The sequence below is a fragment of the Physeter macrocephalus genome, chromosome 11 (assembly GCF_002837175.3).
Source record: "Physeter macrocephalus isolate SW-GA chromosome 11, ASM283717v5, whole genome shotgun sequence".
In the NCBI taxonomy this organism is placed as follows: domain Eukaryota; kingdom Metazoa; phylum Chordata; class Mammalia; order Artiodactyla; family Physeteridae; genus Physeter; species Physeter macrocephalus.
The window spans coordinates 20,066,997-20,083,921 of NC_041224.1; the positions used below are offsets into that span (position 1 = coordinate 20,066,997).

General features: G+C 36.0%; 1 protein-coding gene across 1 annotated transcript in view; it reads right to left on the bottom strand.

Moving 5' to 3' along the window:
- Positions 1-16,925, bottom strand: part of PLXDC2 (plexin domain containing 2) — a 406,618-nt gene that overhangs the window by 53,000 nt on the left and 336,693 nt on the right. The window contains exons 11-12 of the mRNA XM_007108130.4: positions 11,157-11,304; positions 9,681-9,719 (exon numbers count right to left, since the gene is read on the bottom strand). Coding sequence (XP_007108192.1) covers positions 9,681-9,719; positions 11,157-11,304 — 187 coding nt within the window. The remainder of the gene's footprint in view (positions 1-9,680; positions 9,720-11,156; positions 11,305-16,925) is intronic.

The following is a 16,925-nucleotide window of genomic DNA, read 5'->3' on the forward strand; positions in this document are numbered from 1 at the left end:
GCAGAAGTTGAGACACAGATGTAGAGAACAAACGTATGGACACCAGGGGGGGAAAGACGCGGTGGGTTGGGGGTGATGGTGTGATGGATTGGGCGATTGGGATTGACATGTATACACTGATGTGTATAAAATTGATGACTAATAAGAACCTGCTGTATAAAAAAATAAATAAAAATTTTAAAAAAATGGTCCACATCAAAAAAATGATAACTTCTTTCTGATGTATGACCTTTTTATCATTTGATGTGTTCCTCTTTACCTCTGTTGCTACTCCTTGTCTTTAAGTCTACTTAGTCTGATATTTAGTAGCCACTCAAGTTTTCCCATGGTTACGTTTGCAGGATATATATTTTTCTATTGTTTTACCTCAAAATCTTTTACTTTAAAATCATTTTACATCTCTATAAACAGTATATAGTTGGATCTTGTTTTTAAAAAGTCAGTCTGATAATCGATGTTTTAAATTGGAGTGTTTATTCTTTTTATACTTAATATAATTATTGGTAAGGCTGAATTTGGTCTGCCATTTTGCTATTTGTTTCCTTTGAATTCATCCATTACGTGGTCAATTATTTCCTCCTCTCTTGCCTTCTTTAGGTTAAACAAATATTTCTTAGAATTCCATTTAAGTTTAGCTCTACACTTAAAAATTTTTTCTTTAGTAGTTGCTGAGCATAATGTTAACACGTGTTAAAATCACTTATGGTTGAAATTTTATCCAGTAAGTTGTCAATTCATTATTGTAACTGAAATAATAACATTTGGTCACAGTAGCTTATTGTACTGTTATGAATTAGTGTTAAATAATTAACGCCTGTCTTTGTTACACAAGATACATTTTAAATCTTGCATGGTATTATTTGAACACTGCAGAATAAAATTAAAGCAACAATTAGTCTGAATGGAAGAGTAAGCCACTGAAAACCTAGCTGTTGAAAATACTAAACTAAATTTACCATCTAATGGATTAAAATACTGTCTTTAAAGCTTTATGCCTTTTAAAAAATAGCATACCTTTTCTCTCACAAAAAAATTTTTTTTTGCTTGCTTAAACTGGTTCAGCTTACTACATGAGCCATAAACATTGATTTAAGCTCACATGAAAACACTTAGTGTTGATGTCATAAAACCCCAAGGATGGTAACCAAGGTCAGCAGGCTCCAAATACATATTGGCATGCCCTTTATACATTAATAGGAGGCTCCGTTTTCCATTCCCCTCAGAAATGTTTTATGAGTTCTTTCAACTCCTGGACACTGTACTCTGACCTCTTCCACTCACTCTTGCCCCATTGCTTTGTATCCTATTATACTGAGAAACTAGCAAGCTCAGATGAACTCCCTCAACTTCTCCCTCTCACCTGGCTCATTTCATTAATGTGGACTGACCTGCCCCCACTTGCACATATATCACTTCTTTCTCAGTCATCTCTCAACTCCTTTTCTTCATGTCCTTTTTCTCCTCAACACCTCTAACATGTAAATATGCCCCTAAAATAAAACAACAGAAATCTCTACTTCTCTTCTCACCAAGCTTCTTTTAAGTAGTAGCGTGTCCTGTTTGACTTCAATTTCCTTATTTCCCATCGACTTCTCAGATTCTGTCTGGGGATTGTGCAGCTGTGGACTGTAGAACTGCCAGGTCAAGGTCAACAAATATCAACAAGCTACCTAATCTAATGGTCACTTTTCTTTTTTTTAAACTTGTCTTGTCTGCGGCATTGACATTGTTCTCTACTCCCTCCTTGAAATTTTCTTCTTCTTTGTTTTCTGTGATACCAAACTCTTCTGATTTTCCTGCTGTCTATTTTACTGTTTTCAGTTTCCTTCACAAAATCTCAAATGCTGTGTTCCCTCCTTAGTCCTCTTCTCTCTTCACTTATATATTATTCTTTTGTAATCTCATTCACTCTGATAACTTCAACTATCATTTATATGCTGATGATGCCCAAACTTATATCGTTTGCTTATATTTCTCAAGTGAGTTTCAGATTTGCATAGAAAAATGCCTACTGGACATCTTCATTTGGATGTCCCACAGACACTGCAAAGTCAGTATGCTCAGATTAAATCCTTGCCTCTCCTAAAAACCTGTTCCTCTTCCTGTTTCCCCTCTTAACAGCACCATCATTCACCAGATAATTAAACCCAAGTCCTGGGAGCCATCTCAGTCACTTTCCTATCACATAAATCACACATCCAATCAGATATTAGTTATGTAGCTTCTACTCATTAAATATATTTCTCCTGTCCATTCTCTCTCCTTTCTTCCCATTATTAACCACTACTTTAGTTTAGCCTCTCACTGTTTCTTCTATGAATTACTAGTAGTCTCTTAACTAGTTTTCTTGGTCTCAGTCTCACTCCTTTCCCACCTGTTCCCCACGATCCCTCAAGAATGACGTGCTAAACATGGAAAACTTTTCATGACACTCCTTTGTCTAAATGATGTCAATGGCTCTCGGTATCTTCAGGATAAAGTTTAAACTCCCTTGCCTAACACTAAACATTAAAGGCTATGAGCCCTGAAGCCCCTACTTGTCTTTCAACCTCACCATCCATCACTACTTGTGTATATCTTTACCCTAACCAAATAAACTGTTGCCACTCTAGAGTTAGCTAAACAGAGTTTGATGTTTCATGCTACTGAACCTATGTCTTTGCTGATCCCTCTGCTGAAATGTCATTCTTCTGTCCCTTCTCTATACAAATCTTAACCACACTTCAAAACTCAGATCAAGCATCATCTCTTCTGGGAGCTTTCCCATAATTCCAGTTTTATTTAGGTGCCTCTTCTCTGCCCTCATGGTTTTTCCTCAATCTATCTTTGCACTTTCCACACTATACTTAATTATTGATTTACTACTCTATCTCATCCCACTAGACTACCTGCTTCCTCAGAGTATGCACAGCCCTTGTTTATCTGTGTATCTCCATCTCCTACTAATGGGCATATTGCATAGTAGTTTAAGAATTGTTTCTTGAATAAATCAAATCAAGTCAAACCAAATCAACACGAAAGTTAATCTAATTTTCTAGTGACATACACATTATTTTAGTAGCACAAGGCAATTAATCATGATCACTAGGCATTTCATACTAAAAAAAACTATAATAATAACTTTATACATGTTGACTACCCTAGGAAGGGTCACAAGAAATATTGGGTCACACAAAAACTGCTCCTGGGGCCCCTCTTAAATCTCAGGTTCCAAATCTAATGGTATACGGAAGCCTTTTTCCTCCAACAGGAGATGCCCAAGCCCAGGTTTCTGACAAGAAGAGAGCCGACAGAAAATTATATAGGAGATGAGCACAGAAAGAAAGGTAGGAATTGATCAATGAGAGGATGTAGTAAAACATTCTGCTGATGGCAGATGGAAAGTGTATTTAGAGCTGCTTCTTGGAAGCCCTGTGTGTGTATTTCTTGAGAGGTTCTGCTACATCATTTTGTTCTATGTTATATCAGCAGCATAAACTCTACAAATCCTAAAAAAGGAGAAAATGTATACTCCGATGTGATTTTTCTTTCACTTTTCCTATGTTGGATAACAATTTTTTAAACAATTGGGTTGAACAAATCAAAATAAAGGAGAAAATGTATATTCCAGTGTGATTTTTCTTTTGCTTTTCCTATCCTGGATAACAATTGTTTTTAAACAATTGGGTTGAACAATGAAATTAAAATTTTTGTGGGTCAAAAATGCTAAAAAAAAATAAGCAATTTCATATGGTTCAACAAAATAAAGAAAATGTAACTTTTACTAAAATAAATAAATTTGTAACTGCTAAAATGGACTAATTTTCACATACTATACTAAAAATGAGCTATAACAAACGTAATGCTTCTGGGTCCCTTGCCTCTGCTGAGCAAGACACATTCTCGATGTGTAGACAGGGGTAATTTCTTGTTGCCACCAATTAAAGTGTTGCTTTAGAGGAGTCATGAGGTAAAGGTAAGGAAAAACGGGTGGATTCAGCATAAGAAATGTCATTCTTATTTGGGGGATTCTGGCAGAAAGAAATCAAGAATTCACGCAATTCTTGATACTCAGTGTGGTCTGTGAACTGGTGGTTTCTGCATTATCTGAGAATTTGTTAGAAATGCACTGCAAAGATTTGGGCTCCACCCTGGAACTACTAAAGCAGAAAATGCATTTTAACAAGACTCTCTCTTCCTCCAGTGATTCCGATGCTTTTTAATATTTATGAAGAATTGCATCAGACCACTCGTTCTCAACTGAACTTTACATGGGAATCACCTGAGGGTTTAAAAAGTATTGATGCCTGGGTCCCAGCTCCCGAGGCTGAGATTTGTGGCATGGAGAACAGTCTGAACACTGGGGTTTTATGAGCCAGAATAATAAAATTAAATGAGAATAACTGGATGATTCCCATGTACATGTAAAGTTGGAAACCACTACTCCGGAAAAAATTTTAGGAGAGAAATTCTTAATCCTAGGGAACATTCAAAATAATATTCTGAAATATAAGAAATTTTCACGATTATGGCACATATACACTTTATTACAGTGTTAGTGCTATCATGAAAAGTAGACAAACAGAGCAAAAGATAAAACCAAATGCCAAGATACTTTACAGTTTTAGAAACAGAAAGTGATAGATATTCAAGAGTCTGTCAAAAGGTAATAACAGTTTCCCTTTGCTTACAAGACTGTGATCTATGGGAAAGAAGTAGATGAAAAAAAAATAGCAAGGGAAGGTAGGGAAACAAGTGAAAGATATGTTACTTTAATGATTTATGTATTAAAGTAAAAAAATAATTCGACTGAATGATAAATGAAACACTAGACACTTGATCAGTCGCTACAGACTAGGTAATAAAAATACCACCTTAGAGGTAGTCTAGTGAATAAGTCAGAATAATGTTCTAACATTTTATCTTTGGATGAAAAGTCTTATATGTTCCGAAATAGAAAACTAAACACAACAGAATCAGAATTTGGGCCAGTGCTTCTGTAGTTCATTCAAAGTATTTCTGTATTAGCTCTTTGAAATCAATCACTTTGCAGATTTGTACCCCAGAATTAACTTAATCGTGTTCTGCAAACTACTTAACGTAGTTATTTCAGCATCCCTTTGATGAAAACCCCACTTCCAACTCAAGCACGCAGCCTTTCAGAATCCAAGTTTAGTAGACTTCCTAGCAATAAGAAGAAATGACAAACACAGTGCCACCTGCATGACACAACAATGCTGTCTGGAGTGTCAATACTTTAAATATCATTAGCAATTAAGAACTTACATTCAAATATATTTTTAAAAGAAACTTAATTTTATCAAAGGAAAGAACCTTCAGAGGAACCAAGAGAGAATGCAGTTTTTGGTACTCTGATACATCTCTGTCACCAAATTTTTAATAATAAAATCAATCACAGGATTTTAGAGCTTGAAATAATTTAACATCTGCAGTGTAGCAGAATGGTACAACTCAATTTGCTAAATTGAGCTGAATCTGCTTGAAGATTTCACTTCTCAATTAAAAGACTTTGCCATTGATTCAACTTGCAAACCTTTTTCAGCCAGCCCTAAATATAATTTTATCCAGTTTGCATCTTGAAGACATTTACATTTCTATTTAAGTGGTGAGTGTCATTTGGAAGCAACTAATTAAATGCCAAAGAAGGCATTCAATAGCTGTACCTGCTAAAATATATAGCTAGGTAATTCCTTAGAAATGTGACGCTTAAAAAAGCTTTTGCCAGGGCTTCCCTGGTGGTGCAGTGGTTGCGCGTCCGCCTGCCGATGCAGGGGAACCGGGTTCGCGCCCCGGTCTGGGAGGATCCCACATGCCGCGGAGCGGCTGGGCCCGTGAGCCATGGCCGCTGGGCCTGTGTGTCCGGAGCCTGTGCTCCGCAACGGGAGAGGCCACAACAGGGGGAGGCCCGCATACCACAAAAAAAAAAAAAAAAGCTTTTGCCAGAATTTGAAAACCCAAGGAAGGTGTAGTTTTAAGTGCTTATAACCATTATCCACAGAAATACCTATATTTAAAGAATACTTTCTAGGAACCCTTTAATGGAGAATTAAACCTGAATTTCTCGAGAAACCTAGAAGGTTGAAAGAATTTAGTTTTCGATCATAAACACAGAGTAGCCCTGTAGTATGCAGAACACATGCCAGTGCTTCAGACACGACTCAGTTACACAGGAGAATGAATGCACTGTTTTTCAAAGAAAGGTTAAAATGGAAACTAATGCATAATTACATGGGAAGAGGAAATTTCATTTCCAAATACTTATAAGTATAATCAGTTATAGTAGGTGTGAGTAAAACTCCTTACAGTGGCATCTCCCCTGTGAAGTTTCTAAGAGGCCTCAACTGCAAGGGGGCAGCCATGCTGTGAGGCTGCCAAGGGCCTGGGATCCACATCAAGACTAAATAAATTCACATCCCAGCTCTGCCACGTACTAGCCAGGTAAAATGACTTTTCTGTACCTTCGTTTCCTCAGCTATAAAATGGAAATACAAATAGGACCAATTACAGGGGTATTGTGTGAATTAAATGAGTTAATATACGTACAGCATTTAGAACTGTGCTTGGAACGTAGGAAAGAGTGTCTTTCCTCTTCTTTTTTCTTTTCTTCCCCCCCTCCCCCTCCTTCTCCTCCTTCATTTCTTCCTCCTACTTCCTCCTCCTCCTCTCCAGTCCTTCACATAAATAAGGAAGCAGAAATGCTACTTAATTAGACATCTGTATTACTCGAAACAATATTATAAACATGCAAGTAGGAATATTTCAGTTGGAGATAAAATGCTATCTTTATATTAGTTCTTCTGAGTTTTTGTATTCAGCCGTTTACCACGGTAAATCAATGCTGTATCTTACTAAGGGGACCTGCACTCCTTAGGAATCATTCTCTGTTTTTAGATTTTTTCAGTTTCTTTTCTCCAAACTATTTACAGAGCTTAGAATTTTCACTCAACCCTGAAGGCTAGTAAAACTTCTCCAATCAAACGACTAGCTTGAAATTTGCAGAGGCTCTACCTAGACCTCATCTAAATGTAGCAGGAAACACAATGCACAACTGAGATTTATCAAGAGTGATTTAGCAGACTGGGACTCAGTTTGTGTCCTGTGAATGAGAAACCCTGTTGTGTTCCTTTGGTGTCCAGCTGCACAGAAGTATTTTATGTTTTCATATCAAAGATGAAGGAAAATCTCCTGGAAAGTGAATATATAATCATGTCAGCTATGGATTCCACTAAGAAAATCGACTACTTTAACTCAAAGAAATATCCCAGGAAGACTCAGAGCCAAGGTAATCCAATGTCTAAAGAAGATGATGTATGTAAAGGCAGAGTCTAGCTACACATTGACTGCTTTGAAAAATGTCACCCTCTTTTCTAGAAAATGCAGACCTCTAAATTAAAATGGTTTTAAGAACAGCCAATTAAATCAAGAAAGAAAATGTGCTGAATTTCTTTGCAATAATACATAGCAATTTATAAAAATGTCTTAGCTTGCATTGAAAAACATTCTCAATAAATGTGAGAAAACATTTAAATTAGGCATCCGTTTTCATTATTACCTCAATCTTGCAAAAATGTTAAGCTGGAGGAGGAGGAGGAGAACGATGCTGAATTCTGTTTTCAACATGTTTAATTAACTAATGAAGTTGGATTTAAATTGGCAATCCTTCCTACATCTCCATATTCCATAAAATAAAAAGCAATGATAGCATGTTATCTTAATAAAGTTGCTGTAAAAAGTAATGTGTGATATCCCTTAAGTACTCTTCGACAGGAACATTTGTCTTAACACTGGTCAGGTTGGTCTGCTCTAACTGCACTTTTAGGAAAAGTGCTTTATAAACAAACCTAGCTATGAAAAGAGTTCCAATGTATAGACATATTTAAGTCTTACTGTGATATTTTGGAATTCTGATGGGTACCTGATGCATATTAATGATCTAAATATCATTTGAAAATCCAATAGTCAACTTTTCTAGTATGACAGAAAAGAAGAAAAGTCCTCCATTTCAATCTTGGAATTTACTTAACTTGATGTCTCAGCATCGTAAGATAGTTTTAATGCATTGCGTTAAGAAAATCTTCAAAGTTTTATGATTCCTTGTTGCATTAAACAAAACTAGGGATTTTCCTTGGGATAGTTGGTAATATTCTAGAAAACTATTTTGCAAAATGTATTCCACAAAACATTAAGTCATTGAGATGCTATCTGTAAAAAGTTTTTATGACCAAATAGCAGAGAAATGCCAGGTACTAAATCTTCATTACCATCTTGAAATCTCTTTAGAATCTATGCTCTCTGAAAGCTGGGAATTTGTCTAAACCTTTTTCACTACCATAGCAGCAAGCATGTAACAATCCCTTGCAATTAGCAGGCACTAGGCAGGAATAAATGAATGAATTCATGAACGAACAGTAAAAGTTTTAAACAGTTTTCCAGAAAATAAATCTCTTTCATTTTCTTTCAGCCAGAGTATCTCATACCTATTTGATCACATGAATCTTTTTTTTGTTAGCATTATGGAATATTTTAGTCATATAAAAAAAAAAGAAAAGACAGCATGGAGAATAATATAACAAACACACATGTAACCACTACCCATGTTAAGAATTAAATGTAACAAATACAACAGAAGCCTCTGGGTACCCCTCCTCCATTTCATTCATCTCATACTATATACCCTCTCTCAAAATGAGGTAACCCCAACATGAGGACTCAGGTTCACTAACATCCTGCTCTGAGAAATTTTGAACTAGGGGATTGCTAAAGTCCCTTCAAGCACCAAGATTTTATTTCTAGCATGTATTATGTGGCAAATGGTCATCTGTGAAGCTATCCACTTACTGCATTAATACAATAATGAATAAGAAATTAATGAAATAAAACACTTTGCTACAGAAGCAAGACAAGGGACAAACGATGTAATAATGATATATATGAAGAGGCTAGGCAGCTTCTCTTTTAAGTAGACTGATCTAAAGATATAGATATAGATATATAGTAACCTAAGAAAACACAGAAGTAATTGTTACTTGACCTAGACTGAGTAATTTAGGAACTATTCTCTACAGTTATAGAGAAAAACATCTCTAACAATGTATATATTGGATTCTGACTTAGGATATCACCTGGGGCTGCAAAAGTAAAATTGTGTCTAGGTCGGTGTCACAGTGTACCCACGTTTACGTAAGAGATGCTGCTAAGAAGAGGAAACCCCCGTCCTGAGCTGAATAAACAATTACTAATAACACATCTCTTTTATGAAATCCAGCATTCTATGATAGAGCTGCACATATAAATATGAACTAACATAATTTAATAGGAAAAGAACTATTTTTAAATTTTTAGTCAGTATCTTTCAAAGCCTTGATAGTCACATGTGCAGCTAATAAACCTAGGACTACAGCAACAAGGCATAGCAAGATGTGTGGATAAATTTTCACTTATAATTGGTCATTGGTGTCTTGTAGTTTTACAGGCAAATACAAAGATTAGAATTTCGTTCCACTATTGAAGCAATTTGACCTTTCAAGCCAACCGCTGAATTCTTCCTATGTTACATACCAACAGGGAAAGAAATATAACCTTACTCTATATTTAGAGGTCCACAAGTCCCTTCCATATTTAAATAGATGAAATAGATTAGTATCTAAACATTTTTATAAAAGAAAAATATCAGTTCCTACCTCCATTATCTTTTAGATGTAGAGCTATCTTGGTATCATCTGGAAGAGAAAAGTCAAAGTTATAACAGAAAAAATTTTAAGGTGCACAAATCTTAAGACCAGTAATTGTCTACTAATGCCTTAACTATAATAGGAATAGCTTTTGATATTTTACTGAGTAAATTTCTAGGGCAGTGAGAGCAGGTCTTAGGTTATATGACGTAATACTAAACTTTCTTACTGAGATTGCAAGACGGAGACTTCAGTAAATTATTATATGACTCTTAAGAACTGTGAGAAAAGTACACTGTTATAATTTTAACTTAAAATACATTTATTTTAATTTTCTAAAATGACTTATTGTAATTAGACTCTACAGTCTTTATTTATTTTAAAAATCAAGATCAAGAAAATTCCCAGTTAATTGGAATAGTAAATATTTGTCTGTATTTACAAATTCAACTTCAAAAGTTAAATGTTTACTTATTGCTAACAAATATGACCAAAATCATAAACGAAAAGATCTCGTCCTATGTGAACAAAATGTAGAATGTGCTTTTTTATATTTCAGTGGTATATTTCATTCTAAAGGATAGGATTCAAATTACAAAAATACTTTTCTCAGGCTATGTAACAACCCCAGATAAGATGGATTAAAATATAACATTGGTTTTAAAAGCAATAAAATATATTTAGCAGCTAGCTGTCCTCCACCTCACTTCATCACTTTATTCCAGTTAACTTTTAATATCCAATTAAATTTCAATTAAAAGATTCAAGTTTAATTTAATATCTTATTTAAATGAAAGCAAGGTTTATGAAAGTAAACAAATAAGACCATGTTTTCCCCCTTAAAGCTTACTCTTGGCCAAGCGGTCTCACATTTCTCCCTAGCGGTACCTCTCAGAATTGATGGTTAACAAATTTAGGCTAATATACCTTCTTCCCCCAATGAGTTGTGCTCATGCATTAATGTTCTTTAGTATTTCTGCCTTTCCTGGTAAAGGAAATGTTTTTCAAGTACAATTTCTGTGTCATACACAGTGCCTCTCTACAGGTTATAGACCAGCATAATTTATTGACCGTATCCAGGCAAATAGTAATAGAACTGCATACAAGTAGGATTACCTATTGTTCAGAATCCAAAATCAATGGACATTTTCTGTGCATTTTGCCTTTCCATCCTGTGACTAAAACGTTGACTACCGTTATTACAAAGTTTAGCAATATGAAAGGAAGTCTTTATTTCTTTTCTAGGGAGGACTAGTAGCCAGGATCACTCTGAAAGACTAAGTCTCAAGAGAAGGCATCCACACATTAACAAAAACCCAGCACATATTTTTATTCCATAGTAATTTTGTCTTTTCCCTTTTAGACCTCCCTAAGAAATCCAGTTTTGCCAAAGAATAACTTTCTCCCTGGAGAGCTTCTCCAGTGCATGTCAACACAGTGAGTTTTCCCTCCGTCAGTAATAAAGCAAAAGTATCTCCAGGGCACCTTCGGTGGGCAGGCTGGTGGGCAGCCGGGGTGTCGCTGCTCTTCTGGTGGTCGTCAGCACCCTGAATTGGGTGCTTGTAGCTCGTATGGCGGTGGTTTGAGTAGAACGTTCCACTGGCTCTGTGGTGTCACAGAGCTTCTCTTTTGACTGATGAAGAAACAAAGGGGAAGACAATTTGAGTGATCATACATATGTTTTAAAATTATATCAAAGAAGTTGGGCTGTAAAGCACAAAAGCCTCTCAAATAAAGATGAGGAATGCATTATTTTTGTACAGGACTATAGTTATAGATTTTACTAACTTTTAAAGTATATAAAATAGACAAGAGAAAACAATTGAATGTTAGAAAGCATTTCCATCTTTAGATATTTGGATTCCATCACTTCTGCTGTTAACCTTTCATATTACTGTTTAGCTTAACCTAAATTTTACATCAGTGTATTTATAAAAGACATGATGGGAAATGTTCATACTAGAAGAAAAACATGCGCATAAAGATAAGGTTTAAAACATGCTTAGGTGTGTGAAGAACGAATGTATTCCATTCACATCAAATCGGTAATGCTAAATTTTAAAAAAGGGGTAACTGCTCCACACTACTTTATTGTTTGAAAAATAATCCAACACAGGATGAATGGATATTTAAAATTAAAATTTTGTTTTCCTTTATGAAATATTCAAAACCACCCAAGCAAAGGATTGAACAGCACTCAGGTAATCACTTAGTCTATCTTCTCCTTAGCAGAGCTACATGAGGAAAGGCGCATATTGTATTGTTCATTTATAGCCCACAAGAATAAATAATATGACATTTACCAGTAACAATCTCCAACATGCAAACTTTCATGGTTTAGAAGTTGGCGTTTCTCCCTACCTCTTTGTGCTTCAGAGGACTCCGTCCCTCTGGTGGGCCTTGAGTAGAAGATAACTATTCTGTACATGGATGGTACTTACCCACATTTGAAAATTATTATTGAATAAATACCTTTCTTAAACTTCTCTTGTCATTAGTGAAGTACAATTCACCGTACTGCTGGCTCAGGAAGAGCTCCCAAGATGGCTTCCTTGTCACTAACTAAATATGATACAGCTTATTCCCTCCTTCAACATCCTAGCGACCCATTCAATTCCCCAAACTTTAGTTCCTGCATCTTCTCAGCTCAGTGACCTCATGATCTCCTGCTTGACTCCACTTCAATTATCATCCCCATACCCTGGACCTTCTCTGTGGTTGGGAATGCTTTAGTTCTGAAATCATAAATTCAGTTATCCTGTTTTCAGTCTATCCATGTAGCTGTTCACTCACATTCTTCTTATCCTGTGATTATGTAGAAAGCCCAAGCACAATGATTTTCTCCCTCTAGTCTCCTTTTTTCCATCACTTCAACCTCTTTTTTCAATACCTTTAAGCATGTTGCCCTTTTTTTTTCCCACAACACCTTCTTTTCCACAACACTTTCTTCAGAAAATCTGCAGTACGGAATATTGTAAAAACTCTGCCTTTTCCATGCCTGAGCTGGAAAACAATCCTATAGCCTCCCACTGGGAGCTCCACAAACTTACCTCCTGCATGCCCGGCGGGGTTCTGTGCTGCCTGGCAATACTGCCCTGCTTTGCTAATCTCCTCTCAAATTATCCTCAGTATCAATTTCAAATCCTCTCCACTCTACTTAGAACTGCCATCCTATAATGCCTCTACCAATTTTATCCTTGGGCTTACTTTTTATTTCTCTGATAAGAGTCATCAGCAAGAATTCCTTAAATTTATTTACAAATCACCATCCTTACTTGAACCTGAACTGACCTGTCCTTCCTCCTTCTGTTAGGATGGATGGGGTCTATGGTATACAGCTGTTCTCTCAATCTCTACTCTGGCCCAGCTCAGCCCACCTTCTCAGGTATTGTGAACCTTCTCATCTGACCCCCTCCTTGCTCTTCAATATTTCATCTCTAATTCCCTCCTGCCTTGTTATCGCCAGCACTTAAACATACTCAAGCATGTCCAATCTTATTTTAAAAACTCCGTCTTCATTCTTCTCCACATGCACCCCAACATAATCCTGCTTTTCCTTCCATTCAGTCAGAATTCCAGAAAGACTGATCAGCCTAGGGCTTCTCAGACTCCCACAAACTTGTTTTTACCCAATCCAACTTAATTGAAACTCTCATACCAAAGTTTTTAAATATCTCCTTATCTACTAAATCTTCCATGTACACTCTTGCTATCTCATTAGCGTTAGGCACAGTCTGTCCACCTTCTAATCTTGGATTCTGTGACACACACTCATCAGTTTTCTGATACCTGTCTAACAATGCCATCTCCATTTCTTTCTGTCCCTTAAGTGTTGGTGGTCCTTATGCATCTTTCCTGGCCTGTCTTTTCTCTATATGCATCGCCACTAGCCATCTCCTCCATACCTGTGATTTCAATGAACATCTTTATGTTAATTATGCATAAATCTCTATCTTCAGTCTACAGTCTTCTCTTGGATTTTAGGCCCAAATATTCATCTATTGGCTTACATACATGTGGATATCACAGACATCTCAGGCTCAGTAAGTCTAAGCTGTAACTTGTCACACATTATTCTCTTCCTGTGGTTCTATTCTCAAAAACAGTATTATTAATTCCCGTAATGTTTAAGCTAAGATCCTGAACTTGTTTTGCTTATGGCAGTAAAGGCAGACTACAGACCTTAAACGGTCCTCCTGTCACAATACAAGTGGATTCTGGATAAAACACGAATTTTAAAGCATTACTAGGATTTTTGGGAAGTAAAGAAAATCTCTGAGGGGGCCTTTCTTTTGCCTCTCCCACAAAGCAAAATAAAGCAAAAGCTGTGTGTTATAAAGAAAGTAGGAACAATATACATTAGGCAAAGTAAAAACACACGGTTTGCTCTGAGGGTAAAAATGTCAAAAATTAATTATGCTCTAAGGAGATCAAGCCTTCTACCAGCAGTAGATGAGGGAGATAAATCCAAACCTCTCCTCCCCATATTAAGGCAGGAACACATGGTGTCCCCTAAAGCCCTCAGGTTCCCATCATCAAAACTTCTTTGGTGAAAGCATCACCTATTTACATGCTAGGGATTCCCATGGAAAAAGATCAAACAAATGCACTTCTAATTAAAGGACCCAGAAACACAGAAAGAAAAAGAGTAGTCTGACGAAGAGCCAGCAAAAACAAAGAACAACATAATTAGACTAGCAAAACCTTTTACATAGTAGGGGCATCAAATATGGGATATTTAAAAATTATATATGAAACATTTAAAGAAATGAAAAGTAACATTAAAAAATGAACTAGTATCACAGACTATAAAAATGACTTGGCAGATTTAATAAAGATTAAAAGTTTAGAAATGAAAAATATATTTGTGAAATTACTACCTTAATGGACAGGTTCAACAGTAGATTAAACAAAAGGAAGAGAGAATTAATAAACTGGCAAATAGATCTGAAGGAATCCCCCAGGATACAGCATAGAGAAATAAGAAAATAGATGATATAAAAGAGAGGTTAAAAGATACAAGGAAATGATGGGAAGGTCCTATCTCCAAAGAGCTCAGAAGGTAAAAATAAAGAGAATGAAGACAGTCTGACTGAATAGTATATTTATCACATGTCCAGAATTTTCACCATAATCTTCTTTGCTGTAAATATCTTTGTCACATGCATTTTTGCTGAAAATATTTTTGCCACATAACTAATTGGCTGTAAGGCAATTTTGCCATATAAGATAAAATAATTGGCTGATGGTTTGGTTTGATATACACAATACAAAAATCATAACAGATGGTGATGATTTGCCCCAAGAGTTGGTTTCTTCTTTGAAACACACTACATGGGAAGAGAAAGAGGCCGAGGGCCTTGAAGGAACAGAAGTGAAACCATGTTTCCCACAGAACTTTGTAATGTCTGTCAATGGACATGTGACAAAATGCTAAGAACAAACAACAGTGCAGAGGCTTTCACAACACAGTATAAAGCTCAGTTATAAACATGCATCCCAGTATTTGGAAATTAATACCTTTCTTAAAGAAGGAAGAAATTTTAGTGAAAATAACATTGGGATGCTGAACAAGGAGACAAATCAATAAACAACAAAAAAAGTGTAATATGATGAACAAAAGACTTGGAAGGCAAGTGCTTAGGTACAACACACAGAATAAAGTCAGTTATTTGCACAGTGTTGTCATGAGTCTACACGCACGTTAAATGTATTCAGATATTTTGTATTTTGCAATAAAGTCTTTTAAATTTTGTTATTCATTTTTCATGTTTCATTATGTCCTTTCTAACGTCTCTCTTTTATTTTTTGTTGTTTTATCTTTTACGGCAAAATTGCCTTATGGCCAATTACTTATGCAGCGAAAATGCTTGTGGCAAAGATGTTTATGGTAAAGAAGCTTATGGTGGAAATACCTAGAACCCATTTATCAAACTTCATACCGAAGCAATTAGAAGACACACATCCTTATTGAGCACATGTAGATCATTTGTACAAATTACTTATTCACTATTCCATTAAAAGTTCCAACAAATTTTAAAGAATCACTATCATATAGAATGTGCCCTCTGACAACTCAATTAGGTAAGAAATCAGTAATAAAAAGATGAAATTTAAAATGGAGAAAAGACAGCCTCTTCAATAAGTGGTGCTGGGAAAACTGGACAGCTACATGCAAAAGAATGAAATTAGAACACTACCTAACAACTTACACAAAAATAAACTCCAAATGGATTAAAGGCCTAAATGTAAGACCAGGCACTATAAAACTCTTAGAGAAAAACATAGGAAAAACGCTCTTTGACATAAACCACAGCAAGATCTTTTTTGACCCACTTCCTAGAGTAATGAAAATAAAAACAAAAATAAACAAATGGGACCTAATGAAACTTCAAAGCTTTTGCACAGCAAAGGAAACCATAAACAAGATGAAAAGACAACCCTCAGAATGGGAGAAAATATTTGCAGATGAAGCAACGGACAGAGGATTAATCTCCAAAATATACAAGCAGCTCATGCAGCTCAATACCAAAAAAACAAACAACCCAATTGCTCAACATCACTAATTATTGGAGAAATGCAAATCAAAACTCAGAATGGCCATTATCAAAAAATCTAGAAACAATAAATGCTGGTGAGGGTGTGGTGAAAAGCGAACCCTCCTGCACTGTTGGTGGGAATGTAAATTGATGCAACCACTATGGAGAACAGTATAGAGGTTCCTTAAAAACTAAAAATAGAGCTACCATATGACCCAGCCATCCCACTACTGGGCATATACCCTGAGAAAACCATAATTCAAAAAGAGTCATGTACCACCATGTTCATTGCAGCACTATTTACAACAGCCAGGACATGGAAGCAACCTAAGTGTCCATTGACAGATGAATGGATAAAGAAGATGTGGCACATATATACAATGGAATATTACTCAGCCGTAAGAAACAAAATTGAGTTATTTGTAGTGAGGTGGATGGACCTAGAGTCTTTCATACAGACTGAAGTAAGTCAGAAAGAGAAAAACAAATACTGTTAATGCATATATATGGAATCTAAAAAAAAAAAAAAAAAATGGTACCGATGAACCTAGTGGCAGGGCAGGAATAAAGATGTAGACATAGAGAATAGACTTGAGGACATGGGGCGGGAGGGGGAAGCTGGGACGAAGTGAGAGAGTGGCATGGACATATATACACTACCAAATGTAAAACAGATAGCTAGTGGGAAGCAGCCGCATAGCCCAGGGAGATCAGT